The sequence below is a fragment of the Falco cherrug genome, chromosome 2, assembly GCF_023634085.1.
Source record: "Falco cherrug isolate bFalChe1 chromosome 2, bFalChe1.pri, whole genome shotgun sequence".
Taxonomy (NCBI): domain Eukaryota; kingdom Metazoa; phylum Chordata; class Aves; order Falconiformes; family Falconidae; genus Falco; species Falco cherrug.
Genome location: NC_073698.1, coordinates 33,950,224 through 33,966,603, shown reverse-complemented (window position 1 = coordinate 33,966,603; position 16,380 = coordinate 33,950,224). Strand labels below are relative to the sequence as shown.

General features: G+C 44.0%; 1 protein-coding gene and 1 long non-coding RNA gene across 3 annotated transcripts in view; both read left to right on the top strand.

Moving 5' to 3' along the window:
- The first annotated feature begins 463 nt into the window (after positions 1–463).
- On the top strand, positions 464–8,003 carry LOC114017932 (uncharacterized). The gene is made up of 3 exons (XR_003563274.2): positions 464–3,462; positions 5,904–6,022; positions 6,336–8,003. It is a non-coding gene; the product is annotated as an uncharacterized LOC114017932 (long non-coding RNA).
- Positions 8,004–11,294: 3,291 nt separating this feature from the next.
- The window catches only part of DGKH (diacylglycerol kinase eta), a 174,152-nt gene continuing 169,066 nt past the window's right edge, over positions 11,295–16,380 (top strand). The window contains exon 1 of one of the 2 annotated variants that reach the window (XM_055702295.1): positions 11,295–11,806. In XM_055702295.1, the coding sequence (XP_055558270.1) occupies positions 11,750–11,806 (57 nt within the window). In that variant the 5' untranslated portion in view covers positions 11,295–11,749. The remainder of the gene's footprint in view (positions 11,807–16,380) is intronic. The other variant, XM_055702296.1, reaches the window with a different exon arrangement.

Below are 16,380 nucleotides of genomic sequence, written 5' to 3'. Positions count from 1 at the left end.
TGGATGGGAAGTAAGAGCCACTAGGAAGGGTTACTACAAATGAGGATTATAAAAAAATACCAAGTAGCTTCTAATCCGGTGACTAGCAAGTACCTGTAGTTGGAATGAATCAGGAGTTAAAAATAAGCCATAATGAGAGACTGGCTCAGACTGGGCATTTGCACAGCAGGACCATACTGAGTTTGCGAAGCCTGCCTTAATTTTGGCATTTCTTACCTCTGTGACTGCTTCCTTTTGTAGCCTCAACATTCTTTTAAGGCAGTTATTCCACTGTATGCAATGCATAACTCATATTAGGAACTTATGTAGCTTATTTATGGAGGCACAGTCTGTCACTGGAAACATTGAATACCATGTGGGTTAAGGAATGTTAAAGAGGAGTCTCTTGAGGGACACATGGGTGGTATTCCCTGGAAAGCATCCTGAAGTATTTTTAGCCATGTATTTTCTCAATGTGGGATGAAAGTAAGCCAAAAAAAATAGGCAAGATGTATCCTACGTATTGTATATATTAGAGACTCTGCATTCTGAAACTACATGAGAATGGGAGCCCTTGGACCTCCTAGTAAAAGAAGAAAAGGACCATCAGACTTATTGCATATTTTTGTTAAGTGGTGCTTTCAGGGGTCTTCAAAATGATACTCCAAAAACTACCCAGTAATGTGAATTTTGTGCTTTGAGGACTTGGCATGCAACTGTTCTAGCTACATGGAGGTTAATGCCTCTTCATAAAGACTTGAGCCTTTGTGGAGCCACATAATAAAAGCCATGTGAAATTCAGCCGATCAGAAGGTGACACTCCCTTGTCTGGGACCATTCCACACCCTGAAATGTGTTTTTAAAATTCTTTTTCAAAATGTAGAAAATGACATAGAACCTGATCTGGCTTTCACAGGGGCAAGTTCATCTACTGCCATGGAGATCAGTGGTCTCATTGCAGATTTCCACCACAAAGACTGCACTCACTATCTGTCCAGACTTCTTGAAGTCCTTATTTCTCATGCTTCCTACATTGTAAATACTGATATTGTAATTCCAGACTGTCCAAGACATTCATCCTTAAAAATCAGCCCACTAGAATTCATTCCTATACTGACCATACTGATGTCTGTATTGCTGGCTTTTATGAAATAGTTCCTCCCAAGGTAATTTCAAAGCGTATCTTCGTCACCGTGCCTCCTTCCAGCTTTGAAAAATAATATAATAATTGTGGCCCAACCTCCAACCAACTCACCTGTACGGTTTCTAAAATTGTTCAGCCAGTTGACAGAGAAGTTACTAATCCTTGCAGATCATTCATTTACTATGACTACTACCATCCTTAAAATTAATTGGCATGCCCAGCTCACACAGTACCTTCCCAAACGCCAGAACTCTATGTAGGTCAAACATGAGGGAATTTAACCTCTTCCAAACAACGGTTGACATCTAAAGGGACACAACTTGACTTTGACGCAGGAAGTTCAGAGTAAACCATCCTTACCTCCAGCTATTTTCCTGTAAGTGGTCCTGTTTTGCCTGGAGATTTTTTTTGCTTTTTATTTTTTATTTTTTTTCTTTTCAGGGATCATTGGCAATTTCAAAGGTATCTCAGGGCCTGGCAGTGGATGGAGAGCAGGCACAATGAGATTACTCTTCAGCGTCTCTGTTTTAACTTTCAGTTCAGCTTGGCTCTCAAGCTGTAGTTTGACAATACAGTGAATCTGTTTTGTGGGGTACTTAGCATCGGATCGCAAAGCCACTGTAGTCATAATAATGCAATATACTGGTACAGTCACTCCACTGATTCAGATTTGTTAACAATATATCAAAGAGAGAATTTGCCCTGGCAGATTTAACATAGAAGAAGTATTTTCTGTCTAGGCAGCTCTTAACTTCATGCTGTCTTCCTGCAGCTGGCATAAAATCAACATAAAATTATTAAGTGAATGTAAACACTGTGCTATGTGCTCTGGCTAAACCAACCAAAATGGAATCAGATGCTCTTGCCTGATTTCGATCAAATTTGTACTGTTACATGATGTACAGCCTCACAGAGCTGGTATTAAATGATCACAGAACTGTTGTTTCGGTAGCCTACCAAAGCAACAACTCTGTGGTTAGAAAGTCATAGACATTTCATCTCAGCAACTGCTCTTTGCTTAGAATTACAAACACCCTCATCAGTGGAAGCTGTCATGTCTAATAAATAGACAAATTCAATCATTACCATCTGGGATGTCCTTGGGAGCATAAGATGGAAGATGCAGAAAACGTGCCTCAGCTGTATGATTTTTAATACTCTGGGTTTTATAGTGACCCAGACCTCTTTTAATGACAGAAAAATATTCCTTGGGGGCCAGGATGAGGATATTTGTATGCCCCTATTTGCTCTAATAAAATAGATTTTCCTCTAACCTGCAGAAGATGTATTATATTTCCATGTTTATAAACTCAGAAGATTCCCTGGTGATTATCTAGTCAGTAGAGATTACACACTATATATGCTATAGAAGATTTTACAGGCATAGAATACTGGTGGTTGATTATTTAGTTCTCTGTAGGTCAAGTCATAAGATAAACCTGAGTCTCAATGAAAACTTCTTTTAAAACAAAACCCAGTCTTTCGTTTAAAAATTTTGAACCACAAACCTTAGTATGTTATTCCAATGATTAATTTATCCTTGCTTCAAAGTCTGTCTTTTTTTCCATCCCTAATTTTAAACTTTTAGTAGCTAGAGTTTCTGATCGCTCCTGTATAGAGTGAAGAACCCCCTTGACCTCTTTCCTATTTTGGAACCTCCAAGCTTTAAGTTATCTCTCAAATTCTCTTGGTCATCAGAACAAACTCCTTGAGTCTTTAACTATAAAGAATATTTTGAGGTCTTTCAGGTGCTTTGCAGGCTCTCCCTTGCCCCCTTTCTAAACAATAATCATCTGTCTTGGACTGTGGACAAAGACACCAGGTGCCATACCACAGCTGCATGTAAGTCGGTACCAAGCACAGAGGCAATATCACTCTCACAAGTACCAGAAATTCTTGTAATCATAGATCCAATTCTACTCATAAATCCAATTAACATTTGATTCTGGCTGTAGATCTTACACAGCTGATTAGTCACCATGACCCCTAAGACCTTTTCAAAATCAAGGCATCTCCTAAAGGATCCCTCATAGCGATTAAACGTTTCTTACACACTTTGTTTTTAAGTGCCACAGCTTTGCATTTGGCTGTTTAGAAATATATTTGCTTATGTTTATCTCACTAGCTATTCCAAATAATTTATTTCAATGTTTTGCCCTTTTCGTGATTTACCACCCCCTTGGTCTTCATGACATCTGCAAATATTATCACTTAAAGGCTGCCTGACTCTGATTCTTTCTCTGCTTGTTTCCATGGGATTCAGATGCTTTCATCTTAGAAGCTGCTGCCTAATAAAACTGGTTGACCAGGAACTGCTCAGTCTCTTTTATGTTCATCAGGTTGGTACTTTTCCATTCAAACGACAAACCTTTCCTCCTGGCATAGCTTCACCTGCAGGTCACAAACATGAATAAGTTTCACAGACTTCATGCAGCAAAAAAGGTTGGTTGTAAATTGTATCCCTGTTCCTACACTGTATAAGTGCAAAAAAAACCCATAAAGCAAAAAGCATCTCCAAACTTTGTCCTTAATTTACCCTCCTGCTACTCATCTGCTCAAAAACGTATTTGGTGGTCACCGTTGCCTTGCTCCACCTTTCTTGGCAAGGGAAAAATTAGCTCCTCGGGTATCTCACAGCCCAGCAGATCCGTTCTCAGTGACGCAGGCAGAGAGACGGCTCTCCCACCCCACACAGCAGCCCAGCTGTGCCACGATCCCAGCACACCAGGGGGCCAAACGCGCCACCCCCCACCCCCCCACCCCCCGCCACCCATGTCCTCAGGGCCGGTGGGACACACCGGCAGGCACACTGCTTCTTCCAGCTGCGGCGAGGGGTTTCCATCACTGTAGGAAAAGGCTCCCTGTGAAGTAAGGTTTTAGAACCAACCAAATTCCCGTCAGTTTGGTCAGTACTAAAATACTAAGGAGGAAGAAGTACACATGCCTGGACAGGCTCTTGTTTGGCAGCAGTAATGCAAATTTGTAAATCCTATTAATAAACTACTTATACCTGTAAGCTGTAGTAGCAATACATACTTGTTCATTACACCTTGTTGTAGGACAAATAATATCGCAATTCAAACTGTGCAAATCTTCAGTATGACAATGAAATTCCTTTCCCTAAAACCAAAGATAAACATTATTCACATGTGGCTGTTGCTGTGAATGACAAGATGACGGTCAACTGCAGAACATATTATTTTTAACATGCGCCTTCAATAAAAGTGTTTATAATACTCACCCCTGTACATTTCAGCTTTATTAATCTAAAATACACAGAAATGTCTCTTTATTTACTTTTTTATTTATATGAACTATACACAGAAATGTCCCTTTTATTCACTTTTTCATTTATCTAAACTAGGCTTGGATGCGTCTAGCCAATGTTAATTTAGAACTCTCCTATACGCTATGGCTATTTCATGGATTAAGGCTCTTTCTTTAGATTAGAAATACAACTTAAATAAGGTTAAAGTAGCAAAAATGTATTTTCTTTTCTGGTAAGTCATGTGTCATCCTCTCTTTATTAAAAACTAAAAATAGCTATGCAAACCATCTGATGGGATCTCTTGAACGGAATGTGGGAACACTATTAGAGCAATGCCAGAATTTCAACTCCACATTAAATAAGTTAACAGACTCTTTGAAAAACTTTGCAGAGCAATTTGTCCCTGAGATAACTGATTTTAAATCACAGGAATAGTAGTAAGAGTTAATTTAATCTTTTTGTATTTGGCTCAATTACTAAAAGCATCAATTTTACTTAATACTGGTATTTATGGAGTTACTGACTTATTTGCTACTGTCAGAGAAACGTATCATCTTAGAAAAGTAAACAGACACATCCTTCATTCTCTGCTGTTTCTCACAGCCACCTCTTTTCCTTCCTTTCATGCTTTCTCTATAGATCAAATATTTCTCTTCTCAAACCTGTCAATTTGCAAGGTTCCCCAGCGAGAGTATATGCTTTCCGTGCGTGCTGGAGGTGAAATAAATGGGACAAACTGTATGCTTAAAAGTAAGCATATATACCTCACTGGCTTGGCCACAAAAATGCTCTGTGGTTTTCAGCACTACATCCACCAACTCTTGTGAAAACTAATTTATTTTTTTTCTATGACAGCAATATTGGGCTCAGTATTCTCTAGCTCATCTTCAGATAAGATCAGGACCATGGCCACAAGTCCATCTTACTTATTCAGGATGATCACATGGCTGTATTTATACTCCCCCACCACTTCATACACATCTTGCCACTTCTTCCTTTCATTTATGCAAGCAATAAAAACTCCACTGGCATAAGTCTGCCTCTCTTTCCTCTACTAAGCAGGAGTTTCTTTTGGAAAAAAGATCTGTTTTAATTTATATTTGAACATGTACCATGATAGACTGCAAGAAAACTGACCAAAATAGGAATTTTACATATTGATTTGCTGTAATTGGAAAGCACCCAAATATGGTGCTTAGTAGAACACATAAGAAGACAAAAGGAACAGCTCCATCTCAGTGCCAAGTTGTTGGGTGGGTTAAATTCTTTCCATTTTCCATAGAAATGTTTTTGCCACCTGTTTTGTCCTTTTTAAGCATCAGGGGGGAGACAAAGCTTTTAACCCCCACTCCAATTTTGCCATTAGAAACCTTAGGCACTTAGGCATTTAAATAAATGTTTACCTTTTTTCCTGATCATTTCAGAAATAATATATTTATTAATTTGTACGTGATTTTAAAGAATCACATTAGTAACCCTTATGCTTACTATTTGTTTCTGTGTCTCTTTTAGAATAAATGTTTGTCAAAAAGTTGCATCTTCAAGGTCTGAATGAATTCAAAGAAGCAGATATTTAAGTTTGTGCCAGGTTTTGCGAAGTCCATAACCGCAAGTGCAAAGCTCCATCAGAGGTATTTGGCTCATATGAAAAAATGTGAAGATACATCCTGTGTTTAATCAGTTGAGTTCTTGTATTATGAAATGAAACTTTAAAAAAAGGAGAAAAAGGAGGAACTCAGGAATTACTGATCCATCACATAAACTTCAGTTCTCCCCAAAATAACAATAAAAAAAAGTGCGTGCTTTGAAGGTAACAGGGAGAAGTATAACAAACACAGGTTTTCTGAGGCCAAATAATGTCAAAGAAATTGGGCCTGGGGATGGGGTAGGTGCCTTGTACATTGATTTACTAAAGCTTCTGACACTCATGTGACATTTTCCTAGGAAACCATGTTTCAGCTGAAATATTCCCTGAAGCTCACAGATCCAACGACACACCATTGGGAGGAAGCCCTGCTTCACATACAAGCTGTAAGGATGTTTCAGTATCCTCATTTATGTTCAGGATGGTCAACAAAGGAGCATGTTTGTCACACCTGGACAAACCTAGAGTGATGTTTTTTAAGGTGAGGTCTAAGCTGGAGCAGGGGCACTGCATGTCAAGTGAGGCACAGGCAACACCTTTGGAAGTGTGAGCTGAGAGGTCAGTGATGAGAATGGAACTGGGCTGGTTTAGGGCAGAAATGTGTGACAACAGCCTCCAAACACACCAAAAGTTATCACTGAAAAGGCATGGAATGGGTTCTCCATGTTCATGGGGGATGAGATAAAAATTGCAGCATGGCGGATTTAGATCATTCACTAACTACATCCTCGAGGAAGGATATAAAGCCTAGGCCATCAGGGTTTGAACAGACAATGCCTGTTGAGGACAGTTTGGATATGGTTGGTGCTGCCTTGCACCAAGAGGTTGGAATGAATGACTCTTTCCCATGATATTTTTATGAAACCATCCATGGCAAGCGAGAATGCCTTAAATCTGGTTCAGCAATATCCTTAAGTGAATGAATCAGTACATACCCTCAGCCAGTGGCACTGGCAGGGGTCATTAGTGAAGGTCAGCAGCAATTTAAGAAATGGCCACCTGCAGCCATCTGTGCTTTCATGCCATTTTTTCTGCTGGCTTTCAGGGTACCTGTTGCAACTTCAGCCGCAAGTCAGGGTGGCCAAAGCGGTGGGATAACAAACACACGCCACCCAGATGTCTCTGAATGAATTCCAGAAGGGAAAACATACTTCAACCCCATGAGCTCCATGTGCCACTCAGGAGGAGGCATCGAGGTGGCTACCCGTGTCAGCAGAGCAAGCAGGAGATGCTAACACTGCAGGGGGAGAAACTGAGAAAAGCAAATAAAGCTGGTGGGAGGTGCAATGAAGTGGCTGGTAGATTGTCCTTCCACAGCTCTGCTGCTGTTCCAATAAATCATTTATTTCCCAAGGCTTTCTTCTCACTGCAATTTCTTTCTTCCTAAAGCTCTTTGTTTAGAAAACAGACAAATTTCTGCTATCTGCATATATAATTTCCCCCTTATAAAACTCCACAAAGTCCAGGAAACTGGTTAAAAGCATCCTGTCTCTTACAGGTATGCACAGAAGTGGTTATTAGAGTTAACCAGAATAAAAATACCAGTGAAGAGAGAATGCACATGGTGAAGTAAGTCTATGAATGAAAATTTAGGCTAAAGACATTTCTCATGTACTACATGTGAGGCAGACCCAAGCGGCAGGCATTGTAAACTGGGTGAAATGCAGAATTTCTGCAATAGTTTGGATGCTTTCACAAACAGAAGGCAGTGGATTTCAAGGCAGTTATCAGGATTTTACATATCATTGTTACTGAAAAAATACACCTTTATTTTTAAAATATTTTTCTTAACTCATTCTGTTACTGCAGCTCTGTCTGAAGGGTTACCAGGTTGAGAAGCATGTGTGTTTTGCTCTGCTTTTAATACATTTATCACTTTAATGACCCACTGTGGGTTATTACTACCTGTCTGTCTGGCAGGAACTACCCAACTACCATGCTGATAAAATCCTACCTTCAAATTTTATGCAAAATTATTTAACAGGGGGAAAAAAAAAGGGGGGGGAAAAAAAAGGTCAACTGGTATGTTTACAGCAAAGAGAATGAAGAACATTTCCTTGAAGAACTTACTCAAATCAGCCTTGCATACAACGTGCCAAGAAAAGAAAGAAGTTTCACGTTAGCATAGATCAATGAAAATTAGTGCATTCTCGTTATGTGATACATGCTGAAGGCAATGTTGGTGGAAAAATACAGAAAAGTGTAAAAAACCTCATTCTTTTAATGTCTTTCTACCTCACATTAGGAAAAAATTAGAAAGTTCCTGCCTGCCCCCCCCCCCCCCCCCCAAAGGGAATGGAAATACCTAAAGAGGTGGGGACTCTCTTGTGGATGTCTAAGCACAGCATTGGAAGCAAAATCTTTATGTTTCAGTGTGTCCAATATATCCAAAATATTTTGCTTAAAAAGGCAGGCATGTGTTACTATTTTCAACGCGCTTCACGTAAAAAAAAGTCAATAATGAAACACTGGCTTTGTTGATCCACTTTTCACTGAGTCATTAAGGGCAGGGAACAAGGAGAGACAGAGGGAGATGAGGCATCTTTGAACACAGTAGATAGAGCAGACTACCATGAAATTCAACCCCAAATGTCTAGACTAAGTGGAAAAACTTCAAAAGAATAAAACCCCAAACAATCCCAACAAACAACATTACTTGGAACAAAATCAAAAAATCAGAATGAAATTAAACCAGGGCCCAGGCTGTGTTGGAGATGTTGTGATGCAGTTCGGTAGAGCAGCTAGGAGAATCACAGTCTACTTCCGAGCTGGTTGCGAAGACTTGCCTCCGATGAGCTCTTCTTCCAAGCCAACATCCCCATCTTCTCAAGAGGACAGTTGGTCACTTCTTGTTTTAGCAGGCAGCTCTTCTACCCCTCGCTAACCAAGCTTATCCTTGCCTTGGGCCTGCCTTCAGTTCCCTTGCCCCTCTGTAAATGTGGCAGCATGTCCCTGAACAAAATAAATAAATAAGTTAATAAACCCTGTGATCCTGACATCTCTCCTCAAATTCCCTGTCAGCTTGACAGAATTATGGTTTTCAGCAAAATGCTTTGCCCGTGATTTTCAGCCAGTTCAGCCATGCAGCCCAGAGACCTCAGTCTCGGCAGAAATTGTCCTCTTGGGCCTGGTGAGCAGAGCTCACATGCAGGGAAATTGTATGGGGCAGGGCTCCTCAGCAAGGGCTGAAATCTGTCTGCTTCAGAGAAAGAAGTGAAAAACCAGATGTGACATTCAGGAGCCTGAAAGGGCAGGGCTGAAGTTGCATTGCACGGGTTTCATTTAGATCCACCAGGATCAGTGCAGTGGCTGATGTCTGTCCTCCTTATCCAACAAGACCTTGAAATGTACCTTCAACCTAAGTAGGTTGTTGTAATCTTCTGGGGCCTATACTAGCTTTCCACTTAAGGAAAGCAAGCCTTGAACTGCAGGGGATGAAATGAGGTGAATATAATTGCGTTATCTAGTCACAGGTGTAAGATTCAGGCCACATGAAACAGCAAATGGGTCTGAAGGCACAGCAAGAATCTGAATTTCAAGGCAAAAGGGTACATATAGTGCTTCAGCTGAAGTAACTTCAAGTGGCTTAAAGTTCCTGTATACGAGTTTTCAGTTTTTGTGGTTCAGCAAGCAAGGAAATGCAAGGCATTAGCATGACATATATTTCATGGCAGGCCACTTTTGCCACAAAGCCCCATCATGGCCAAGGGTAAAGAGGCCAGATGTCGAGAGGCATAAACAAACCATCATGTGAGATCCTCCAGTGCATCATGAGGAAAGGAGGGGAGCTGACTAATCTTGCCCTGACACTCGTTCTTAGTGTAAAGCCCTTTACAGTATGACATTCCTCAGCAGTACCTCACACTCGGGGCAAAGGGAAGGAGACCAGACATCCTTGGACAACTGTTGCTCACCTTCAGCTTCAGAAAGCTTCCTTCCAAAAAGCAAGATGCTCTAAGTCATCTTGTTTGCTTCCTTCTGAGGTTACACTTACCATCAAAGCAGTTCATCAACAGACCGCTGATAAACTTATTATCAACAAAAATAGTTCCTTTTCTACTGGTAGAAGAAATGCAGCAATTTCAGTTCCTCAAACGAGCTATACCGCTGTGGCACTTCTGCAGGTCTGGCTGAGGGGTCCATCATCTTAACTCAATGCAATTTTTTCTCCAGGCTTAGTTAAATGCACACGGAAGACTTAACCTTTTTTCAGCAACAGTGCTACTTTTTGTAAATTGCTGATGTGTTTTGCAAAAGCTAGAAGTCAGGTGGCAGCGTGCCATTTTTTTGGTATGAAGAAGCTTTAAAACACAAAGAACATGAATACATCTTTAAATAAAACTATTATAAATAAAAATTAATTTCTTGCTTGTGAAATCCAATTCCTTTTCTGATGTTTGCAGTAACCAAGTAGATGACCCAGGGATTACTTTTTGTAATCAAGCATGATAGCTGCAAATTCAAAAGGGCAGGCTGGAATGAAAAGGAATATAGAAAAACTGGGCTGTACACCATTGTTTTGGATGGTGTCTGAGTTTCATTTTCTCACTCTCTCTAGTCCCACTCTTTCACGTATCCCGCAATTCTGCAGCAACAGGGAGAAACAAATGAGTGAAAGCATTGAGTTTGTAGGATGTAGAAAATGCAGTTGAAGAGTTGTAATGTATCGATTGGTGTTCAAGGGCATGCTGGTAGCCACTAAACTGGGAAGACTGAAGTATGCACACCGTGTATTGATAAAAGGTGTGACGGAGGGCAGAGCAATGCTGCTACCCCCTGGGGCAGACGGGATGGCCCTGGAAATGGAAGGCCCCAGTGCCAGACATGGCCTACATGCCTGTGCTGTCATTTCCACGGTGTCCCAGCTCCTGCTTCTCTTGAGGTGCCAACGGGACCACCCGGTGCCTCTGGGGGGAGTGGGGAAGAGGCTGCCCAAAGGGTGTTAAACCGTGCGGCACTGCGCGGTCCCAGGCTTCGTGTGGGGGCAGCACCCCGGCCCCGACCGCTCCCGGGGGGCTCGGCTGGGAGCGGCGGGATGCGGGGGCGGCGGGATGCGGGGGGCAGCGCTGCGCGCGCGCTCGCTCGCCCGGGGCGCCCCGGGACACCCAGCCGGGCTCGTGGCGGCCGCAGACCCCGCTCTCCGCCCCCGCTGCAAGCCGCCGTGCCGTGCCGTGCCGTGCCGTGCCGTGCCGTGCCGGGCCGGGCCGGGCCGGGCCGTGCCGGGCCGTGCCGTGCCGGGCGGAGGGGAGGCGGCACAGCCCCGGCGGGGCGTCAGCGGCTCCCGGCGCACCAGGGGGACCCCCCGCGCCTCGGGGAGCGCCCTCGCCCGCGGCCCCGCCGCGGCGGCTGCAAACCGCCTCACGCCCCAGGCGATTTGCCCGTGATCCGCTGGGCTTCCCGGGGCGGGTGTGCGGGGAGCCCCCGGCGGCGGCGATGATGTGAGCGGCGCGGCAGCTGCAGGCCGGTTCCCTCGGGAGCCGGGGCTGAGCCCGGTGGCCGTGGGAGGGAGAGGAGCCGGGCGGGGAGGGAGGAGGGGGCCTGGACGGGGCCGGGGGAGAAAAAGGGAGGAGCGGGGCCGGGGTGGGGGGAGAGAGAGCGGCGCGGGGGGAGCGCTGCCAGCCGGAGGAGCGGCAGCGGCGGGAGCAGCCCGGCGTAACCTGCTCCGCCGCCCGCCGGCGCCCTCCCCGCGGAGGCAGGGACCTGCTGCCGGGTGATGGAGGAGCATGGTTACCCTTCCTATAGCGCCCGCAGCCCCGCCTGGGAGGAACTGGTAGGTACATGCGTGCCTCGCAGTTGCACAGGCATTTCCTAGCCTTTTTCCTGCCTGCATTGTTCAGCCGGGGGGTCGGGCTGCCATCCTTATCGCCCCCCCCGCTTCCCTTCTTCCGACCCCGCTCTGCGCCAGAGCTCGGACGCCGCTCCCGTCCCCTACCCGCGGGGAGCGGCGGGTGGGAGCCTTTCGCCCCCGCCGTGTCCGGCCGTTTGCTGGCGGGGGGCCGGGGAGTTCATTGCCCCTGCCGAGTTTCACTGCCTGGGCTTAGCACCGAGAGCCTTGCCTCCAACTTTGCCGGGGGGAGTGGTGGGGTGGGGGGTGTTTTTTGTTGATACCGTGAAACGTCTTCTCTTAGCACAGCAAAAGCAACGTGTCCAGCGTTGGGAGGCAGTTTCCAGAAAGAGACAATTTTTCTTTTTTCTTTTTTTTTTCTTTTTTTTTTTTTTTCCCTTCTTCAGTAGCCAGGCTGGGAATCACTCCTGTCAGGATGTCAGAGCGGGCCGGGGCAGGGGTACCCCGCTGCCACCCTGCTTTGCTAGGTGCGGGGAAAGCCTGTGCGCCTCGGCTGCTGCGGAGGGAGGGGGGCGCGCAGACGGAACGGGACGGGACGGGAGGAAAGCTGCGGCGTGGTGGCTTTGCAGTTTGTGTAAGCAACTCGGAGACCCTCCTTCCAGCTGAAGGAAATCATGTCACCGGCATCCTCAGCAGGCGATAAAATCAGATTTCCCTTTTCAGGGCCGTCTGGTCCCACTCTTGGGCTTTGCTCCATTGTGCAAACACACACACACGCACACACCGGGGAGGGAGGGCTAAAAATAGTCTTTGGGTGGCTGCTTGGGAGATTGCAGGCTATCTGGGAGGTCAATGCTAGGCTGTCTCAGGCCCTGAACTTGGTAAGGCGATGTGAAGCGTGGACCCATGCCACTGCCAATCTCCCCTTTGGATGGCTGTACCATATTCTGCTAACTCGTTGCGTTGGTCCAGGGCCCCTGGTTTTCCCTGTAAACCCAGATCTAAAGAGCAGCCGGGGGAGAGCCACACTTTGCCTGGCTTAGTGTGTTCACTGCCAGGAAAGCAGCAGCCCAGCCCTGGAGACACCATGGTGAACTAAATTCACCCCCTTCCCTGTTTGTTTCTGGGAGGGCTACAAATCCTTTTTTACCAGCCTCATTTTTGTTGTGAAGTTGAACATCCCCCTTCACTGCCCTCTGCAGTCCTCAAGCCCCGAAGCTGCTGCCGAAGATGCAGCTGTGATAGGGAAAACAGCTGTATGTGTGTTCCGGTAACATGCAGCTGACACCGAAAGGATCAGGCAAGGGAAACCCGAGATTTTTGCCTGGAGAGATGAAGACATCGTGGGAGGAAGGTGGCAAAGCTGATTCCTGCAAATGCGTTACCCTATTAAACAGTGACATTTAAATTGGCTGCCATCATCCAAAACTCAGCTGAAACTCGGGAGGCAGATGGATTGCAGCCCCTCTGCTTGGAAATGTAGAGTCCTGGCTGAAGCATCCAAACCCATTTCCTTCTGTGTGCAGGGCTCAGATAAACAAGGAGCACATCTTTTTTTTTTCCCCCTCCCCTCCATTTCCCCCTCCCCCAGTAAAGGCCAGGATTTGGGTCATGTTTATCATTTCATTGCTGCATTTGTTAGAGTACATCCATGAATGCAGTTTTAAGGTTAACCACTACACTGATTTTCTTTACAAGGCTCTAATTTCAGCTAAACCACTCAATCCTCTACCAGGTAACCTGCTGGTAAAATACATAGTCTTTATGGCAAAAGCCACGTTGTTCTTCTTTGTATCTGCTTGTAAGCAGGCTTTTTATTATAATGGGGGCAAAGGGAGATCCAGGTGAAGAACTGCGTGATGAAGGGGAAAAAAATGTGCCCAGACCTCTCCCTCGCTCTCAAAACACAGAGCAGCAGGATAGGGCAGACAATTTATTGCAGGTTTTGAATCTGTGCAAGTTAATGATCTATGCAAATTGTCAGAAGTCATTGGGAAGTGCTGTTCTGAGAAATAAGCGATGGACATCAAATTGAGCCACAGCTTCTCCTTCGCCTGTCAGGGTTGGACTTGTCTGTGTGCTATTTCAAACTTCTATAAAATCCTTTCCTTAATTCGCAGTTCACTTTTGAATGGAAAACCTCTTCCTGACTCCTGGAAGAGTTGCATTAGACGCTCCATCATGGAGCTAAATAAGAGTAACAGAAAATGTAAGGCTCATCCTGCATTCGTCCAAGAGAGATTTGGTGTCTTTGTACTCAAAATATACATGATGTATGTCTTAAAAAGTTCTAGATCTGACTTTCATGTTTTATGTGAGACCTGAGTCTTAAGGTTACCTTTCCTTTGAAATGCATAGATGGGTCCTAATGCATTTGTAAAGTGACTGTTTTGACAACCTCCGCTGGTTTACACCTTTTCACTCTGAAGCATACTACATGTTTTTGTAACCTACAGGTTACAGGGTTGTCTTGGCTGCTCCCAAAACAGCCACAAGTAACGTAGTTACTCTCTTAAACAGTGGTATGCATATGTTTTGTTATATTTTGGCTTCCCCTTTGGTAAGTAAGGAAGCCAAGAAAGAATAACATTCCTGACTTGATCTGCAGAGGGAGTTCAGACAGGCAGGTCTGAAATTAATTTGCTCAGCGTGGGGAGCCCGGTTAAAAAACTACAGTTATGACTGCCCACCAAAATTAGGAAAGATTCAACAAAATCTTTTAAATGTGATGAATAATGCATTGTTAACCTGATACACATACCACTATTCATCCAGATCCCCTCAGAACAACTTTTGGAGGTGGACAAAGAAAAGTATTACCCTTCAGTTTATATATGCCAAAGTGACCCAGAGAAAAAGAGGTAAATGTGCTTGTTATGAAGGGAATCGGTGTTAGAGCTGGAATCATTTATGTTCCTGGAATCAAACAGTACATTAATCTGCATTATAAACTATGATCTCCATCACAGCTAGAGTGCGTGTGTATTTGGATTTTTTTCTACATTGCCTATATATTTTAGCAACACATATTCTATTATGGGAACTGGATGTGGTTGAGTTGAAATGTTCTTACAGTGGATATATGTACCCAGCACTTCAGGATTCTTTGAATATAAAGGGCAGATCATCAGCTGATATCAGTTACCGTGGCACAAATTATGTCAGCACAGCTGTTTCGTGTCAGTTGAGCGTCTCCCTTTTAATGCCAACCTTTCTTTATGGTTTCCAACAGTTTTCTCTTGCTTCAGTCAGGAAATGTAAGGCAATTACTAAGAAGCTTGAAACTGAGTATGTTAAATGAAAGACATAGTGCATGCAAACATTGTATGTGGTTTTAATGGCTACACATAGCCCCATATTCTTCAAGAGCCTGAATCGCAGAAGTGTAGAGGTACCATTTGTACTGTGGTATTCACAGCTGTGTTCACTGGGCTGAAATGTGCTATTCGGTATTTCTCATATTGAGTCTGACATCGATCACTTGGGAGAATTTTAGCTGTGAGATGAAGGGATGGAAGCCAAGTTGGCAGTCCTTACTGAGGTGAAGTTTCATGGCTATCTTAGGCAGCTTTACCTGGGTAAAGGCTGCAACTGGACCCTGATTATCTATTAATGCTTCTGAAAAGAAAAGCAAGTGGAAACGCTGAGATTTTTAAAACTGTCTTCGTGCATGGACAACATTTATGTTTGTAGAAACAACCTATGTGAACATGAATGAATAGCTCGGGTACTCTCAACAATTCTTAACGTTTCATTGGTTTCTCCTGTTTTAAAGAAACCTCTAAACGTTAGGTGACCACAGGTGGTAGAGCCTGTAATTTCACTGATACCACTACACACTCTGTGGAAACATTGAACTGTACTCGCAGGACATTTTCTATCATTTTCAGATATAGGTTATTACTACTAAAATCCTCACATTAAGTGTCCCGAGAGAATGTTCTTAGTGCTTTCCCCCCCCCTCCCCAGCACCCTGAAATTTGTCAAGATATGATGAAAGAGACTTGCTTGGAAGTGAAAGGCTGGTGCATTCTCTCCTTGTAACCCAGTTTTTGTGTTTGGGCAGTCAGGAGGGAGAAAGATCACAACAGGGCAGCCCATGCGAGGACACAAGATGCCCTCTGCATGGTGCAGAAAGTGTGCAGAAGCTAGGGTTGATAGTTAAGCTCTGAAAGTGAATGGAAGTTGAAGAATTTTGTTTATTGCCCATTTCACCTACAGAAAGTCTTTTATCAGCTTTTATGTATTTGAGATGAAATCTAGCAAAGGAAATCTGATGCAGTTTCAAATTACAGATACCTAAGGAGATCTCCAGCTCCCCTGCTGGCATTGCAGTATCCACTGGCTGTCACAGGACCTGTCCTATTTAAAACCTAAATTATTAACTTGTTTCTATTTTTCCATCTAATAATGATGAAAAAAAGTATTTATATCCATTGCTAAACAGGTCAATGTTTTATAAAATTCAAGACAAGTTTTTAAATTAGCTTGCAGCATAACCAATTGTGAAAGCAGTTTGAAAAGAAACCAGATTAGTGTCTTGCTCTGGAAGATACTGC